At 35.3% G+C, this 19,791-nt stretch overlaps 1 protein-coding gene and 1 long non-coding RNA gene across 2 annotated transcripts in view; one reads left to right on the forward strand and one right to left on the reverse strand.

Annotated features, from left to right (window-relative positions):
- Window positions 1-1,517: 1,517 nt before the first annotated feature.
- On the reverse strand, window positions 1,518-7,225 carry LOC125264958. Its single transcript, XR_007184179.1, has 3 exons — window positions 6,968-7,225; window positions 3,319-3,489; window positions 1,518-3,232 (listed from the first exon to the last, which is right to left on the reverse strand). It is a non-coding gene; the product is annotated as an uncharacterized LOC125264958 (long non-coding RNA).
- Window positions 6,260-19,791, forward strand: part of rbm33a (RNA binding motif protein 33a) — a 59,985-nt gene continuing 46,453 nt past the window's right edge. Inside the window, 5 exon segments of the mRNA XM_048184781.1 lie at window positions 6,260-6,348; window positions 7,161-7,393; window positions 15,318-15,399; window positions 16,547-16,598; window positions 16,870-16,943. Of these exon segments, the coding sequence (XP_048040738.1) occupies window positions 7,384-7,393; window positions 15,318-15,399; window positions 16,547-16,598; window positions 16,870-16,943 (218 nt within the window). The 5' untranslated portion in view covers window positions 6,260-6,348; window positions 7,161-7,383.

The raw sequence follows: 19,791 nt of genomic DNA on the forward strand, positions 1-19,791 counted from the left end.
AATTACATCATGCATACAACTTGCAATGAGAAAAGGAAGCAAATCTAAAAAATTCCACAAAAGCCTGAAAAATGTTATTTAATATTAAGCTTCCGACTCATCAAAACATCCAAACAAAATAGGACAGATTTTGAAATTCACTCAGGGCGAACAATGTGTAATATAATGCACCAGCAAATTGCATCAGCAACTTTGAAAAGCCATTAAATGGAAATAAAAGTATATACAAGGACACAGCACTTTAAAAATGTTCATATCCAACATACAGCTTTTGGCCTTACATGCTGTTAACAGAAAGCTAGCTGAGGCAGTAAAATATAAGGACTCACCAATCATATGTGCAGGAGTTCATAAATTAAACTAAATGAACTTCCCTTAGCGATAATTGGCATTTCATCTGTCATAACCTTGAATCAGTTATGCTTGCTCTGACTAGCGATTATTGAATCGCAAGTTTACTATCCGGCTCAAATAAATATGAATGCTCTATGAAAGGACTGACATGATGGCAATCGTCAAGACAAATATTCTGCAAACAAACGGTGACAAAGAATAATTTACAGATCCCAATTTTGAACAGCTTTGTTACAGCATGTGCAAAACAATTTTAGGTATAAAGAATTCATGTAAATACAGGAAAATCTTTTAAAATATAAATCCCTAAGTACTATTTTAAATACCCAAGTACTAAGTAATATATATTTTTTCAAATTATATATATTTTATTAAAGAAACAGTTCACGGTGCTAATATTTTCAGAGCAGACAATTATGCAGATAAAACAAACATGGATCATATAAAGAACTAGTAAATAACCTGAAATCTTCATGTAAATTACAAACATACATAACGTTTTATGCCTCATCACCTGCATATTTTCAAACCTCTTGTAAACAACATTGTAGAACTTCTACAACACTGAAAGTCATTCTTTTTTCCTCCCACTGCTCTTACCATTTCCGGTCCTCCCGCACAGTACTAAAATGGCTATACTCTGTATTATACAATCCCTGTACGTTATTACATAATGTGTACATTACAACTCTTCAACGTTTACACATTAAACTTTCATTATACATTATCAGCACACAAGCATACACCAGGCAAATGTAAATGTAAATCACCCCTTTTTATAATTTGTATTACAAATTTTATGATTAAACATAAAATTCTGTTGTATACCGTACTCCTGTAAAAAATACTGTTTTTAGCTCTACCGATAATCATGGAAAAACTCTCATAAGTCTCGCATTTCAAAGCTTTTCCAGGTAAGAGCAAGATTTCAGGGCCAGTGGGTCACTCAAGAGGCCGAATCTTCCAGAACATTGTGTACCTCAGATACTGAAGATACAGGATACTGAAGGCCCAGACTAAGCCGCAAACCCACCCTCCAACACACACGCACACACTGTCAATAGCACCTTTGTGGCTTTATACACACTCTAGACTTCAAACCAGACTCGCTCATATCATCATTGTATCACATGAATCTATGAAATATTTTTATCAAATACAAATAGACAGTTATCATTTAAAGGACACTTTTATTGCAATAACAACGAAAAGAATAACACTACTTACACAAATAATTCAATCTTCATGAATACAAGACAACATCGACTTATCAAAGCCATTTTAAATAAATGTATTACATTTATTTAACGTTAATAATAACACTGTATAAACACGAATCGGCAAAATGATATTTTTAACAGACACTACACTTTTCAAAACACATTCCTTTTTTCTAGATTTATTTACTTCAATGAACGTTTACAGCAAAATGTGAACATATTTTCATTTGTGCTATTTACAACAGAAATACTGATATACAATAAAAATAATCTTTAGAGATACTAACCATAGAGATACAGATAGGGTACATTAAACACAATATTCAACGAGAATGAAGGAAGAATTTTAAATACATGCTGTATAACGTAAAGGGCACAATCCAAGGACTACTTTTGATTAAAATATTGTTAAAACCTGCTAAAGTAACATGTGATTTAACACATTTTTAGAGTCATAGTATCTGTCTAATGTGCAACCTAGGGGTTAAAATAAATCTAAACATGCCTGCGTAATATACAATGAAATAAGACAAATAACATTTCACAGCGGATTAGAGCACATCATCATTTACCATTGAAATCCTGAGAGCCTGAAGGCACCATTTTATTTGGATATTTGTATCTAACTAACTAACAAACAATATCACTTGCAGAAATGCATTTAAAAATCAGATCAAAAAATGTTTTGTGTGAGTGCAAAATAAATAAATTAAAAGATCTTTAGGAATGTCATAATAGTTATGCGGAAGGTCGAAAATAGAGCCATAAAAAATGTTGAGAGTGGTAAAATTTACAATCTTATATAAACAAATGCAAACGAAGCAAATTCCGGGTAAATGTATCACATTCGTTTAACAAACGAATCGAAAAGACAAAACATTTGTCATCGAAAGACAAAACATAGCTAAATATTGCAGGCGATGCCTCAAGTCTGAACTGATTCACGCTGCAAATTCTGGTACTGTGGAAAGGGTATCCATCTTCCTCTGCAAAACTCCTCCCTAAAATGGAGGCAGCTGTCCTAATACATCCAATGTCTCGCTCCAGCACTTGGGTAAAGCTTTGAGAAGAGTCAGACGTTACACTGCCATCAGCACGAGGACATGAGTAAAAGGAAGAAAGCAAGTAAGCCAGCACAGCCACCAAAAAGAGAGAGGCTCTAGGTTTTGGCTGCCTGCCAGTGATCCCTTTAAAATGCCATTGTGGCTTTGATATTGAATATATGCAAGCAATGCAGGAGAGTGAGATCCTTGTTCTTTCACACACAAAATACATCAACTCGCTCCACAAGAGCTACAGAGAGACCCGGGGGGCGCTGTTGGACACTGCAATAAAAATGGCTGCCATCTTCATTTTGAGAGATATTATTTCTCACAAAAAGAAGGATTTCTGCAGCTTTGTAATCATACATACTGCGTCATAAAAAATTACTATTGTAAAGAATCTCCCCGTAACCTTCACATTTAAACTGTAAACGTTTTCTATGCCAGACGGTCTGTAGAGTTTTTTTTTTTTTTTACCTGTCCATTAATCAACCTGTCTAATCACTGTGTTCAATGAAGAAATCAGTTAGAAATTCATATGAGAAGCGAGTACTGGAAATGATTGGTGTGCCAAGCTGAAAGTGCGATTACTCAGCAACATTTCAAACGTCGCATCTGACAAAGAAAAACAGAGACTCGTTTCAGTTAGCATTAGCCTCTCTGATGCACACTCATCAGCCTGCAGGCTTTCATAATCGCACCTTTGCACACATCTCTGCATTCCTGCCGTTCCACCTCTCTCTCCATGACATGCCCAAATGTGCTTCACAGAGTACTGGGTGGGAAATGCCCTTTTAAGCCTACCGTCTGCATGGGAGCACAACTCCAGAACACCGGAATCACCTTCACCAAGTGTAGCTGAATCCTCCTGCCTATAAAGAAAGCCCAAACATAAAGAATTAAAATTAATAAAAATAATTATATATAGAAACTGTCATAATTACTTTTGCACTTCTTTACACATATTGTCACCATTAAATAACAAATGTTGATTCCATATTTATTTTAAAATAATTTAATTTTAATTTTTATCATGTTCAATAAACATGAAATCATATATCAGATGGCTTAAGCACATTTTGTATCATTGTGCAAGCATAAAACATATGATAATACTTGAAACAGATATACTGTAGAATATGAACATAATTTCATCAACAGGTTGTTGATGCGCACAATTTTTCATTTTCAAAAACATTAAAATAAAAAAATGTTACGGTCCCGTGAGCTAAACCAACACGTTTACACTTACACACACAGCTTGAAACATGACATGGAGCACTGAGGTTGGACACTGATAGGCCTGTAAGGTGAACTGATATTCAGAAGTGTGCAGCGGCACATTTATAACAAATATTACAATAATGAAAACCTTGAGGCAAGTATAAAAAAAAAAAAAAAGCTGCTCAAATTGGCAGAAACTATCTGCCCATTAGTTTGTGCTGTTTTTAAGCGTCTCATAGTGAGCCACACCTATTCTAAATTGACCATGTGCCTCAAAATTTAATATAAATCCCAAATAGCTAGTAGATACCCATAACAAAAAAGCTTATTTGTACAGTTAACATTACTATGATTAAAATAGATGTAATTAAGTTCTTAATTTCATTAGTCTTTTGCCTAAATACTGCAAAATGCAAAAAACTTGCATGTGATATTTTAGCAAATTATATTTAAACTTTCAGAAACTTTCACAACACAGCATGTATAAAAATTATTTAGCAATTTTGTACTTTGCTTTCTGTTAATCGCTACGTTATATATGAGCTATCACAAAATAAAATTCTTAAAATTCTAAACACATTTTCATGCATCATAAAGCATTTATTTTAATCATTATGTCATACACAAACAGAACTTATAAAACCTATATGCCATCTACCACTTCAATAATTACAAAATTTCTCACCATAACCTTGTATGACCTTCAAAGATTACTTTTTTTTTCTTTACACACACACACATAAACATACATATAACTTTTTTTTTTTTTTTTTTGTTATTTCATTGTGCTTATATAATTATAATTCATTAGAATTACATATATACACCAGTAAAGGGAAGACAAGGATTTTATTTTTAAGTATACATTTATGTCTATTCAATTATTGTAACTTGTCATCACAATAATATTTGCTAAGATGTTGTTTTTGATTGCACAACCCCTCTGGGCCAGGGTATGATACCATCCTGAGAGTGCAGACACTGACACACTTTACATACACTCAAAACATAATATAAAGGAGGAACCACTATATCGACCAATGTATATCCTTTCACCTCCCGTGAAGCAGCCATCTTGTTTTGCATATGGCTGAAAAGCTGAGTCCTATGACTGCTTATTTTATAACAATATCAAAGAGAGATGTCTCTGTCTGCTTTAAGACTATGAATGCACGAGCATGCAAAGCCAAACCTCAAGGGCAGTAGTTTAATAGTGCCTTTTCAAATTTGGACCAATATGAACAAAAAATCAGTCAAAAAAGGATGATTTAGAACAATTAAAGAGGAAGCAAGCAGACCTATTTTAACACTCAAAAATCTTCAGACCGATGAATGTAAAGTTAAATGAAGAAATGACAAATCAGAAAGACAGCATGGAAGCCCGTTACTAAATCTCAAATATTTTGGTCTGCACGCCACAGATGAATCCTGATACAGTGCGCTGCATTTTGATCAACATTCATGATTCTGATCATGATAAAGACAATATAATACCAGAAACATTTGGTACCTTTTAAATACAGCAAGGAAAGATAACAAAAATATGATAGAAATAGGATTAAAAAAAAGTCTACCTAAGGAAATGCCTCACTATAAACGTCCTCATTAAATGATAAGTTTTAATCCAGTGAATATTTCTCCATATTTTCTGCATTCAATAGCTTAAAGTCTTGGCAATACAAAGATATATAGGATATTGTTTACCGATGAACAAATGCAGTTTATTTGCACGTTGACCTTTTGTGGTAGGGCATGTTGTCACATTGGGGTACATCACAATGACCATTAAACAGCGTGTTTTAATTTTTGTTAACAATAATTATAAAACACATAATTTAAATGTTAACATACAAAAAGCTCAAAGCATTGTTCTGATCAAAAACATTGCAATTTATAAATTTGTAATATTTTCAAAATGTAACAACACGCCCCAATATAAAAGGGGCAACTTGCCCCAACTTAACATCTATGAAACATGATAAAAATGAAAACATGCTTTTCCTGAGGAAAAAAACTTTCTATTAAACAGCTCATTTTCTGTTAATAATTATTTGTCTGAATTTATGGCAGTATCCTGTTCAATTCACCCAACAGTTCAAAAATATGACTGGGAATTTAAAATTCACTAAAATTATTGTAATGCAACTTTTGAACTGTGTGTTTGAAAACAACATTTAAAAAGAGAGAAACCAAATTTGTGCAATATAACTCCTGACTTTGCTCCAAATAGCCACCGTCTTCCCTGTATTTTTGTCGGGTGGAAAAAGTCAACGAGTTGTATTTTATTTGGGGTCTTAAGATCAATTTTAATTTAAAAAGGCTAAGTTATAGCATTAGTTAACTTAATGTGTTCATATATTATCTATTGGGGAACGAACCATTTATGGACGATACCATCCAAGCGCGCAACAGACCTGTACTGAGTACTGACACCAGTTGCGAGCTGTGACCGGAGATATTATGACTTGAAAACAAGTTAGCGCCATCGCATGATTAAACTGAAACACGTAAGGAGCTTTTGGCGTTTATTTATTTTTTGGTAACTTAGTAGTTTTGCCAAATGCCTTTGAAGTCTACGGAGACTACTGTCGTTAGACTAACTAGCTGTTTACCTTAAAATCCAACATTTTTGCACTAGGAAAACAGTCTTAACGCCAATCCATGATGAATTACAACGCGGTCATCCACCGCATACGGAAACTTAACGCACAAAGACGGGCCTTAAATTGCGGGTAAACAACAGACGACTTGGCGCAAAGGTACATGCTCTTTACCGTGCTGTACACACTCCAGACACGCTGATTTTCACACTACAGCACACTGTTTTGGCATCCCGAGTTCATGGGGTTAATGAGAAACCGTGCTCACGTGAGCACAGGTGCGTCATCTGTCTGAAGAGATGATCGCGATAAACTCTTTCTTCATCCCGCCGAACGACATGCGGTAACATGTAATCACATTAAAATGACCACCCTGCATCCGATCAGCGGTTTACATGCGTCGTCTTGTTTGCTATGATTAAACATCGCACACAGTTAAGTAATATATTCATGAACAACACAATCACCATAACAACGGCAGACTGTATTAGACAAAAAGATTTGCGCCCCACCACGATCATCTTACCTGTGAATTAATGAACTGTCTGTCTGGTGAAAAACATGGAATAAAACTTTGAAATGCGCTACAATAGAATCTAGTTTTCAGGCTACGAAATGACTACAGTGTTGGATGATTATAAAATTCCGCTCTGTCTCCCTTTGTTTTTCTAATGACTATGAGCGAGACTCTGGATAAACTCCATCACCATTTTTATCAGTTTCAGACAGACTCCAGACACTCTGGCCACTTACGTGTCGTGCACTGTCTGCGCAGCGCGTTCACGAGCGTCGGCGCGCCACAGACTGACAAGCACCAGACCAATGGCGTCCCGAATTTGAGCAAGATATCCAATAACAACAGCCCGAAAATGATAACCTCTGAATGACTCCCCGGATGGATGCAGAGAGAAAATAATCTTTAGGAAACGCAGTCAAAGAAATATGATTGGAGGTAAGGATGAAGCAGGTTTATCATGCAGACATTGCTCTTGCTCACATGGATGTAAACTCTTTGAGTCGTATGCATTAGAAAAGCAAACGGCATAATAATTATTTTGTTACCCTGCACGCGACCGTATAGCTTTAAATAATTTCCTGCATTACATCAACAAAGGATAACAAGTTTAATAAAATAGTGGATTATTGATACGCATCCAGTTTGGATAGGTATGAAGCATATTAAATAAAATCCATAAAAGAAAAATATAAATAGTTTATAATAACAGTAGGCTATAGTGGGACGTAATCATTTCATAAAATACAAAATAGCTTATGATTAATAAAGTGCTTTGGTTTGATTTTTGGTTCGCCAAGTCACAGCATTTGGTTGCTATAACATGAAGCAGCACAATATAAACTGATATTAAATTTAAAAAATATATATAGTTTGTTTATTAAACACTTTATACTTTAATCTTAATATATACTGACTGATAAAAGAACTGCTTAACGTTTAAAACTATTTAAACACTAATGTCTATATTTGCTATAGTTTCAGTAGCCTATAGTTTTAGTATATCCCCCCCCAAAAAAGTTGAGTAAAGGATCAAATTGAACTTTTTTCTTTCTATTTCTGTTTCTTTATAGACTATGAAAGAGTAATTCATGTCTTTAATATACACTCAGCAAGACAAATTTGGTAGAATAATCTGTACCATTTTTTTGTTTATTCTTCCCAACCTCCAACTAGGTTACATTTGAATAATTCATTTGACATAAATAGCCTGCCTTAAAAACATGTACGAACATTATTGGTACATATGTCAGAAATGCATAATACTTTTGTCAGAGTGATTTGGGCTGTTGACAACAAAAACATGATTCTGCCACTGCCTAGTTTCTTTGGCAAATAAATAACATCATTATGAAAAATGAATTCCCACTTTACTGGAACAATTTAGTTCATTAAATGTCAGCTTCTGTAAATACAGCTACTTGCACAACATATTTTCACACATAAATTGCAACAATCCTTTCTTAAGTGTTCTATACACGATTTCAAAGAGGTTTTTATTTTCTGTTAAATGAAATGAAGAGATGTTAAAATATCTTTATGAAAGTGGGCCGTTTATGCTTGATTGTACTGTGCTCAATGGGTTTACACTTTCAGAGCATAAAAATGGTCTTAATGATCAAATAGTTTTGGTTGATGCAGTATGACACTGGTGGGTGTGGCCACACCTCACATGTGGACTGCCTCATGGTGAAAGGTAGAAAATCTTTTGACATAAGATTTAAATTTCAGAAACTTATAAGATTGTTAAATGTAAACAAATATTATTGTAACAGTTCCTGTTTAGTTTGTTACTACAGTTAACCAGGAATAAAATGTTTAAAAAATTGTTAGTTTTATTGTAAAGTGTTTCAGTATTGCTGGCCCACTTTGGCTTAATTTTTTAAATAAAGTGTGATTCAGGAAAAGTGGGTGACCTTTAACCTTTGGTGATTAGGTCTATACCTACTCAAATTCTTTAAATAAATGGACATTCACTGGTTATTTTATAGGTGACATGTATAATCTATACTTTTTTAGAAAACAGAAATGAGTGTGCAGTTATAAAATGCAAGTCAGAGGAAGAAAGGAAAAAGAGAGCAGAAAGGAAGACGAAGCATGAAGTTCAATCTGTGGGGTGAAGAAAGGAGGAGAGGAGCAAAATGCAGAACATAAAGCTTTAAAATATGGAAACCATTAAAGTTCATTTAAAGTGTTTAGAGAAAACGGACAGAAAAAAGTTTTACAATATGGTTACCATTTTAAATGTTCCACTTATTATATTTTTGTTAGTTCATTTACATCAATATTCTGATTTCTAAATACTCTGATATTCAGATTTCATCAAATTCAATGTCAACACAACATGTTCTTTCAGTTGTTTTGAATTTTACACATGAATTAAGTGGATTTATTAATTTTACTCACTGTGTTTGGGTTGAATATGTTTGTTTGATAATATCTGTTCATAAACCATATGTTTTAATTAAGATAGCATAATTTTTGATAAATCAAGGATGGCCCACTTTACTTGAAAATAAATTTGTTTGGAGTGCATGATCTGAAAATGTTTATTGGTAGGCTATATTGCAAATAACACATTATATGAACTGTATTCATACTGAAATATAATAGCTGGGCCTTAAATTTAACAAATGTAATAAAGAAAAGAAAAAAAAAAACATTTAGGTACCTAAATTACTAAAGTGCATTCACCCTATAATAGCTACAAGTAAGTAAAGCTTTATTTATATAGCCCCTTTTACAAACAGTGTTTGCAAAGTGCTTTACAGAATATATATACACAGAGAAGAAAAAAACATACATACAGAAATAAGATAATAAATTGAATAGAAATAAGATAATAAAATGAACCAAAAATAAAATCACATAATAGAAATAAGATAATAAAACAATAAAATGAATCAAGGAAAGGCCCTAGTGAACAAATCTGTTTTGAGATATTTTTTAAAAGTACAAAGTGAATAGATGGCTCGTAGCTTGGGACCGAAATGACTAAAGGCTGACTCGCCAATTTTTAGCCTTATCTTAGGCACAACCAAAAAATTACTGTTTGATGTTCGGAGCGATCTTGCTGGAGTATATTTATTCAACAAATTAGAAAGATATATTGAGGCAGTTCAATGAAGACATTCAAAAACTAGTAACAGGAGGATCTTGAATTCAATTCTGATGATACAGGCAGCCGGTGAAGGGATCTGAGTGTTGGACTAATGTGATTTCTAGTTTCAGAGCAAGTTATCATTTTCTAAACTCTTTGTAAGTGTTTAACAGAGCTCTTTGGTAACCCAGCAAAACCTCTATTGCAGTAGTCAAGTATAGACGTAACAAATTGATGCAAAAACTTGAGAAAATGAGATCCAGGCAGTAGATAAAGTTGATGAAAAATTATTTATTCATTACAATTAAATTTAGCCTCACACGCAAACTTTAATCGATAATGAAAATACTTCATAACACTAAAAGGTAAAATAACCATCATAAAGTATTAGTCAATAGTTAATAGTAAAATTTAGAGTATTGTATAATCCAGAGTATTGTATAATCCAGAGTATTGTATCTAATAGATGAAGATCAAAAAAAAAAAAATAAAACATTATACATTTGCAGATGAGAGAGAGAAGCAGAAGACAAGGAGAGCAAAGGAGGGAAAAAGCTGAATTATCAATGACTCGGTCAGCTTTATACCATGAGCATATAGGGAAATTTACATCCCACTCAAATTGATGTTTTTGTTCTAAAAGAAAAGGTTAATTTCACCCATTACGTCATCTACTGGTCCAGTGTCAAAAATAGTTGTTTTTATCCCCTATAGGGAATTTTGCAAATCTTACCCTTTTAAATGTCATCAGGAAAAATAACAGACATATTTTGATCAGATTCAAATGAGCAATAATTCTGAAAAACACCACTTCTGCCGTATTTGGCAGTCGTCCAATGTCTAACCACAAAAGTGTCAGCGTGACCTGTCACACTAGAACACTTGAAGAACAATTGAACATAGAAATCATACTCTTAAATATAAAATAACCATAAGGGTACAATCACCAGTGAATACTTGAAAATATGATAAGAATTAATCTATAAAGTATGAGTACATAAATATATGAAAGCAAAAGTCATAAGCCATAAATGATTAAAAATAAATATTAATAAAAGTACATGAATATGAATATTGACCATTTCGGATCCATCACAAATGCATGAACAAGTTTCTCATTGTCAGAAGGAGAGAGAATGTCACACACTTTGGAGATGTTTCTGAGGTGATGATGTGCTGTTTTAGTAACAATGCTAATATGTTTTTTTTTTTTGTTTTTTTTAAACTGAGGTCACTGTCAAACATGATTCCTAAGTTCTTGGTCTGATTAGTGATAGTGAGTCAAGATGTGGAGCAATAGATGTTCTCCGCGTGTGATTACCGTTAACACCTCTGTCTTATCTTTGTTTAGCTGTAGAAAGATTTATGCTCTCTATATGCAGTCCAGTAGTGTGGAAATTGAACTGTGGGCATCTGGTGCAAGTGAAAGATAGAGTTTGTGTGGACAACATCCAAAATAACTGCAATAACCACTATCCAATAATAAGCAAGAAAAATAGGCTATCTGTATCTGCTACTCATCATGATTATGTCACCTCAAGGTTTACTGTGTCTAAAACTGAGACTACAATCTTCACTCTAAACACCCATCAAATCAATAAGCAAAGCATTAAGGCAGAATTTTAAGGGATGTATTTCCGAATAAAGCAGTTCTTGTAAACAGCTCTATTCAAATACAATTTAATTGGTTTATGTCACGGCAAATTATAGTATTTTAACCTTCAATTTGATTGTAATACGCGTTAAAACTAAATGCGTCAGGCTAGTCTGTAGCGATGGCACTTCCCTCCTTGCAGTTTCATACCCATGAGGCAGCGCGGCTCAGACCGGTCGCCATGATTCCTGTGCAGATGTTTTCAGAGCTTCAGACTGAGGAGATTTCACGCTAAGCTAACGGCCTCAAGCGCTGCACTTAAACCAGTTTCAATGCACTCATCTACGTTATAGAGATACCAGAGTCTCCAAGATAACATACAGTCTTGGGTTATGGCGACCAATACCGGGGGTATGATATATATGTGATATTAATTTACAATTACTTTAGCTCCCAGCTAGCGGTAACGAGTTAGCTGCTTTTGTTCCATAATTTGCTGAGCTTCTAAGATCTGCTGTTGGTTTAATTAAGCATAGTTTACTTTTATGCCACCACTATCTGTTAGGCTGTTTTTATTGGTATGGTGTGTCATATCGATGGTCGTGAGTTATGAGCAGACGTGCATTTACGTATTTCTATTCATTTGTGGTTGCTAACTAGCTAGCCGAAGGGTTGCAATGAATGCGTTTTTATGTAAAAATGCAACGGATAACTAATGCTTTGTCAGGGATTTTGATGTTTTTATAGAGGATGAAGAATTGTTCGTGTATAGTACAATAAGGTTGGGTCTGACTCTGAATTAGTTACGTAAGCATCTCTAGCGCTGTCTCGACAGACAGCAGGACTGTTGTTTTAACCGTGTCAGACATACAAATGATGTGTTTTGAGAAAATCTCGTATGAAATCACAACTGGACTGTTTTTGTCTCTCGTATGTGTTTCCATTTTAAATGTAGGCGTGGTTGTATATAAAGTGTGTATTTTAGTGATTTATTATAGACTTAAGCTCATTTTGTATTTCTATCAGAGTAGTGATCTTCTCAACCTGTTATACAATACACCACCACTGCCATCTGCACAGATGCAGATCCGATGTTAATGCTATTTTAGACAAGGGCTGTGATATGAAACCGTGATATGAAAATTTCTCCTGATGACTTAAATAACTGTATTTGAAAAGAATTATTCATTCTAGAATGATGGAGGTTATTTTGTAGGGGAGTGAATCTGCTTAGAAAATAATTACAAGCATTAGATAAATACAATAGAACAAAGATACAAATGAAATAAACAGTGCTTTGTTTTTTCAGGTAAGCCTAACAGTATTCTGGTACAGAAATTGAATAATCAAATGTAAAATAACACTGCGTAGTCTTCACTATATAAATTAAATATAATTAATCTTTGTTAAAGCTACAAAAGTGATTTTCTCTTTATATTTTGTTGTTTTATTAACATTAATGGCACAGACAGCAGTGGGTATTTTAGGCTGCTGTCACTTTAAAGGCCTTTGCCCACTGAGTCCGAAATTTTCGCATGCGTTTTTTCGTATTCATGATCCTAAAAATTTGTCACGCACAGAGACCTTGCACACTGAGTCTGATGCGTATTAATGATTGTGTTGCGAAAAAAAATTGCAAAATGAAGTCTTCAAGCAGTGAGCACAATTTAGTTGTCCTCTCTCTTCTTAAAAAGAGAAAAAGAAAGAGGAAATTTTGGGTCCATCCAATCCCGAGATTGTATAGAGAGAAAGGAGCTGTGTGATTATCCAGAGCATTTGAAAGTTTACTTCAGGACGTCAGTGGCTCAGTTTGATGCTTTGCTACTGGCACAATCTGACTGTATATTCTGGCTCTTTGTATTCCGCACGTCGTTTGTCATTCAGTGCTACTGCTTTGTGCTGTAGATGACATGGATCAACTTGTCAGATGGCATTCTGGATTTTGGCGTTCTGAATTGTCAAAAATGCGTGCCACGGATGCGAAAAACGCAGAAAATCGAACCTGAAATTTTCGGAGACAGTGTGCAAACGTTATTGACATAATGTGAGGTGGAATTTATTTTTTGATGTGCGAAAATTTCGCATGCGAATTTCGGACTCGGTGTGCAAAGGCCTAAACAGCGAAAGAGAATAGAATTCGCTGTTCACGTTAGGGATGTGCAACGATTAATCACGATTAATCGTTAGCAAAATAAAAGTCTGTGTTTACGTGTTTTATATTTTATAGTACATGTAAATATAAATATTTTATATATAAATCTTACATTTTTCTTAAATATATACATGTATGTGTCTGTATTTATATATACATAACTATTATAAACAGAACACACACATATATTACGTAAACACAGACTTTTATTTTGCAAACGATTAATCACGATTAATCGTCACACATCCCTAGTTCACGTGCTGTCTGTGCAGAGTGCAAGGTACTAAATGAGTTTTCTTTCGCATTTCCTTGTGCTCGAATTGCTTAAAATCGCTTGAATGTTTAAACTGACATGACCTAAAACACGTGCAAATGATAAACTTTCTCTCTGTGATGGTTAACTTTGCAATTAATCCGAGAATGCTTTTCAAACTGTGGTGCCTGGTCAGTACGGATCACAGATCAACTACGATCCACTTGACATAGCACATCCTGTGATATGACTATGATAGATGCGCACATTGCGACATCGATGTGAAAACGATTTTTCATGCAGCCCTAATGCTATCTTGTTCAACAACTGATTTGGGTTATAATCAGAGGAAAATGTGGTACTTTAAAAGTCACCATTACTGTTCTTATTTTTTTTACACAAGATCACAGCAGTAGCAAACAACGATGTTCCAACAATCTAATCAATTCACGATGGACAAAATCACGTTATTTTTCATGTTTTAGAAGCTCTGATATACATGTCACGATAGGAAAGAGAAGACTAATTTGCGACTTTTGTTTCATGCTGACTTTAAAGCAGTTACTCAATGAACATAAATATGCTGTAAATTGTTTTCTCAGATTATTACTGGATAAATGATAGTTGAGTAGCTTAGAACGTAAATATCCCAAGAACTGCACTCGATACAATCTTGCAGTGAATTCTTCCAAATAACATCTGTTTTCAAATTTTTTTTTTTTTTTTCTGGAATATTGAGCTGATTATCTGATAAACAGTTGTTATTACTATATAGTAACAATAAAGTGAGAGTTCTCCCCAAAATAAAAATTGTCATTTATTCACCCTCATGTAGTTTCATACTTGTATGACCCACTTTCTTCTGTGGAACATAAAAGAAGATATTTTAAGAAATGTCTTTTGTGTTTAACCATATAGTTTATGGCCACAAAGTGTTTGGTTTTAAACATTCTTATATATCTGTGTGTATATATATATATATATATATATATATATATATATATATATATATATATATATATATATATATATATATATATATATATATATATATATATATATATATGTATATATATATGTATATATAAAATATCTGTGTGTGTATATATATATATATATATATATATATCTGTGTATATGTATGTGTGTGTTCTGCAGAAGAAAATAAGTCATACTGGTTTGGAGGAACAAGAGGGCGTGTACATGATCACAGAATTTTAATTTTGTGTATATGATAATGAAAGTTCTCTTGTCTGTATGTAGATGATGACTTTGATGAATACGATAAGCCTGGTGCTGAAAGGTCAAGAAGACGGAGAGGAGAAAATGATGACGACTTGGAGAGGTAAGTCTTAATCACTGTCCCACTCTCCACATTTTCATGCAATGTCAGTTTGTGCATTATCGCCAACACGTGCATTCTCCTTTTAGAGCTTTTGAAAGACGCTCAGGAACCGGGACAGTTGCTGTCCGATCGTGTGTCGAATCGTCACTAAAGTTTATCAGTTGCTTGTGTTTTGCCTTGCTGAAATAACACGAAAGAGAAGTGTGCACACGCACAGAATGCCCCGTCACAGACAGCGCACAAATAGGCTACTGAATTGAGTCTTCTTTTTCTTATTGTTGTGATTCAGTAGAATTCATCTTGCTAGAGTTTATTGCTATTTCTAAATCATGTTACTTTCTACCGGGTGTCTGTTAGATCACAACACTGGAGTAGAGAGCACTATGAATTGTTCTTCACGCACCCAATGAAATTGGGTGTGAGCCAGACTGCACTCTGGGGCATTAGCATTTCGCTGGTGCATCTGTGACCAGGACAGCAAGTCTTTGTGATTTATTGAGAGCTATGGTATTCAGGGTAATGTCACCATACCACCACATAGGATGAACCACATCCAACAGGAGTAACTGTCAATGCAAGAGGAAGCTGTCCGAAAGGGATGTCCAGGTACTAACCCGGACTGTTTCAAAAAACATAAAACCACAGCTGCTCAACTCGCATGCAGTATTAAATGCACATCTTGACTCTCCTGTTTCCACTAAAACGGACAACATTCATGGTCCGGCTGCTACAGTCAAACCTTTGGTCACTCGTTCCAATGGCAAATGTCTCATGATGCTCAATGTGTCTCATGGAGTCTCAATGTTTCAATGGTGCCAGCAGTGCAAATCTTGGCCTGTGGACAATGTGAAACTTGTATTGTTGTCTGATGAGTCCACCTTCACTGTCTTTCCTGTATTGATCCAATTGATGCTGTATTGGCTGCAAAGGAGGCCCTACACCATACTACTAAATTATTGTGGTTTCAGTTTCATTGTCCAACCTCTGTATACATAGACTTCATTGGTTGCTGTTGGGTGTGGTGTTTGAAAGGCAAATGTAGTTGTTGCTTTAATATCTTGCATTGCTTTGCTGAAATCGGGCATTTCGCAGAGATTTATTGTGAAAAGGGCGTATTTTTATTTAATCAATTTTTATCAATTCACAGTGATTTGGAAGAGGGAGACTTACTTGAAGAAGATTGGCTGTCATCAAAAAAGGTAAAGTGAAATTTTCATCATTGCCAGTTTCTCTCCTCTCTACACTATATCATATAATCCTCTGTTCTTACTTTGTTGTTGTTATAGCAGAAAGCATATCCTTTGTTTTTCAGTTGCTGACCTAAGCATTTTTTAACTGATAGGAATACAGAAATAATTGCCAGCAGGTGTACTTTATGTCCAAAACTTAAAAGGCAGTATTTGTAACAATCTCACGAAAAATCAAGTAGATTAAACAAAGAATTTTTTTAATTTTGTTGTCCACCCTTAGAACCCCTCAGAACTGTCAGATGAGGAGCTTAACGATGACCTTTTGCAAAGTGATGAAGAGGACCAAAATGCGAGGTACTCCAAATAAAATCCTTAATTTTATTGGTTTTACTGATATGTAGTGTTGTCAAAAGTACAGAGTTCGGTACCAAGTCGATCCTAGCATTATGTCTGTGATTGGCTACAATGATCAACGCTTCAATAACATGTTATAAATAGACATCTTTGACATCTTTTGATATCTAATGTATGAACTCACACCTCGAATGGAAACATTTATGTAATAATGCACTGTCAATCGTTGGAAACCTTCACTGTTTTATGGACATCGCCATGTTTGATACTGTCTCTATGGTTACCATTATGGTTGGTTAGAATGCGATTGTGACTTCATCTGTTTGATCATACAGATGAATAAACAAAACATTTCAGGATTCACACTTGTAGGCAATTGCTATTGTATAGTGCACAGCATAAATGAGTACACCCCCTCTGAACAAATACAAAAGATGTATTTTCTTTATGATCACTAATACAATTCATGGAAAGATGGCAAAACTAAAATGTATTAAACATACAGGTGCTGGTCATATAATTAGAATATCATCAAAAAGTTGATTTATTTCACCAATTCCATTCAAAAAGTGAAACTTGTATATTATATTCATTCATTACACAGAGACTGATATATTTCAAATGTTTATTTCTTTTAATTTTGATGATTATAACTGACAACTAAGGAAAATCCCAAATTCAGTGTCAGAAAATTAGAATATTGTGAAAAGGTTCAATATTGAAGACACCTGGTGCCACACTCTAATCAGCTAATTAACTCAAAACACCTGCAAAGGCCTTTAAATGGTCTCTCAGTCTAGTTCTGTAGGCTACACAATCATGGGGAAGATTGCTGACTTGACAGTTGTCCAAAAGACAACCATTGACACCTTGCACAAGGAGGGCAAGACACAAAAGGTCATTGCAAAAGAGGTCGGCTGTTCACAGGGCTCTGTGTCCAAGCACATTAATAGAGAGGCGAAGGGAAGGAAAAGATGTGGTAGAAAAAAGTGTACAAGCAATAGGAATAACCGCACCCTGGAGAGGATTGTGAAACAAAACCCATTCAAAAATGTGGGGGAGATTCACAAAGAGTGGACTGCAGCTGGAGTCAGTGCTTCAAGAACCACTACGCACAGACGTATGCAAGACATGGGTTTCAGCTGTCGCATTCCTTGTGTCAAGCCACTCTTGAACAAGAGACAGCGTCAGAAGTGTGGGACTGCTGCTGAGTGGTCCAAAGTTGTGTTCTCTGATGAAAGTAAATTTTGCATTTCCTTTGGAAATCAGGGTCCCAGAGTCTGGAGGAAGAGAGGAGAGGCACACAATCCACGTTGCTTGAGGTCCAGTGTAAAGTTTCCACAGTTAGTGATGGTTTGGGGTGCCATGTCATCTGCTGGTGTTGGTCCACTGTGTTTTCTGAGGTCCAAGGTCAACGCAGCCGTATACCAGGAAGTTTTAGAGCACTTCATGCTTCCTGCTGCTGACCAACTTTATGGAGATGCAGATTTCATTTTCCAACAGGACATGGCACCTACATACAGTGCCAAAGCTACCAGTGCCTGGTTTAAGGACCATGGTATCCCTGTTCTTAAAGGTGGTACAGAGGATGTTTTCGTCGACTGAGTTTTTGAAATGAGTGCATGGGGAAGAACAACCCCCCTCCTTCACAGCTCATTTCAAGTGAACGCCTCCCAAAACTCGTGCACGAGTGTTTGTTTACCACCGGCATTCGCTGTGTTATTAAGCCGGGCACACATTTAACGACTAGCTAAAACATTCTGACTGTGCTCAACATACAGCGATTGTTTCCTGCTCCTGAAGCAGATTTATATTCTTTCACATGGAATTTGAACACCGACTGTAATCGCAGACTGAACGCAACTGGCTCTGACTGGACGCGTTTGAGCGCGATCAGTCATAAGTATCAATTTACATTCATAATAGGCCTTACAATCGTTAAGCCGCTCACTTAGTGGATTCATTATGTCGGACTCACCGCAGGTAACTCATAATCTGCAGTTGTTACTCCTGTCTCCTGACAAAAACATTGCATGCGGAGTGTGAAAAGTTACTAGAGCTCGCAGCGGCATGTCACAAGGAACGTCATGGCAGTGATTGACAAGCCAGAGGGCCAATCCGCGCACGCCTCTCACAATGGCAGTGATTGACAAGCCAGAGGACCAATCGTTTACGCGATGATCGCATAAACGATTGGCTGATGTTTTTAAGGCCCTACCTCGTGCACAGATGATGTATATTAATAATATTCCTTTCAGTGCACCTAATAAATAGTCTTTTATCAGTTAGTAAAGAGAGTTTCAAGTAATATTGCAAAAATGTATGAAACAAAACATCCTCTGTACCACATTTAATTGGTCAGCAAACTCACCTGACCTTAACCCCATAGAAAATCTATGGGGTATTGTGAAGAGGAAGATGTGATATGCCAGACCCAACAATGCAGAAGAGCTGAAGGCCACTATCAGAGCAACCTGGGCTCTCATAACACCTGAGCAGTGCCACAGACTGATCGACTCCATGCCACGCCGCATTGCTGCAGCAATTCAGGCAAAAGGAGCCCCAACTAAGTATTGAGTGCTGTACATGCTCATACTTTTCATGTTCATACTTTTAAGTTGGCCAAGATTTCTAAAAATCCTTTTTTTGTATTGATCTTAAGTAATATTCGAATTTTCTGAGATTATGAATTTGGGATTTTCCTTAGTTTTCAGTTATAATCATCAAAATTAAAAGAAATAAACATTTGAAATACATCAGTCTGATCTTTAATGGGGAGTGTTGCTCAACTCGTTTCTAGAGAATCCCCCACAGGCGCTCAAGAGTGTTAAGATTGAGTGCAATACAG

Source organism: Megalobrama amblycephala, linkage group LG3, assembly GCF_018812025.1.
Source record: "Megalobrama amblycephala isolate DHTTF-2021 linkage group LG3, ASM1881202v1, whole genome shotgun sequence".
Classification (NCBI taxonomy): domain Eukaryota; kingdom Metazoa; phylum Chordata; class Actinopteri; order Cypriniformes; family Xenocyprididae; genus Megalobrama; species Megalobrama amblycephala.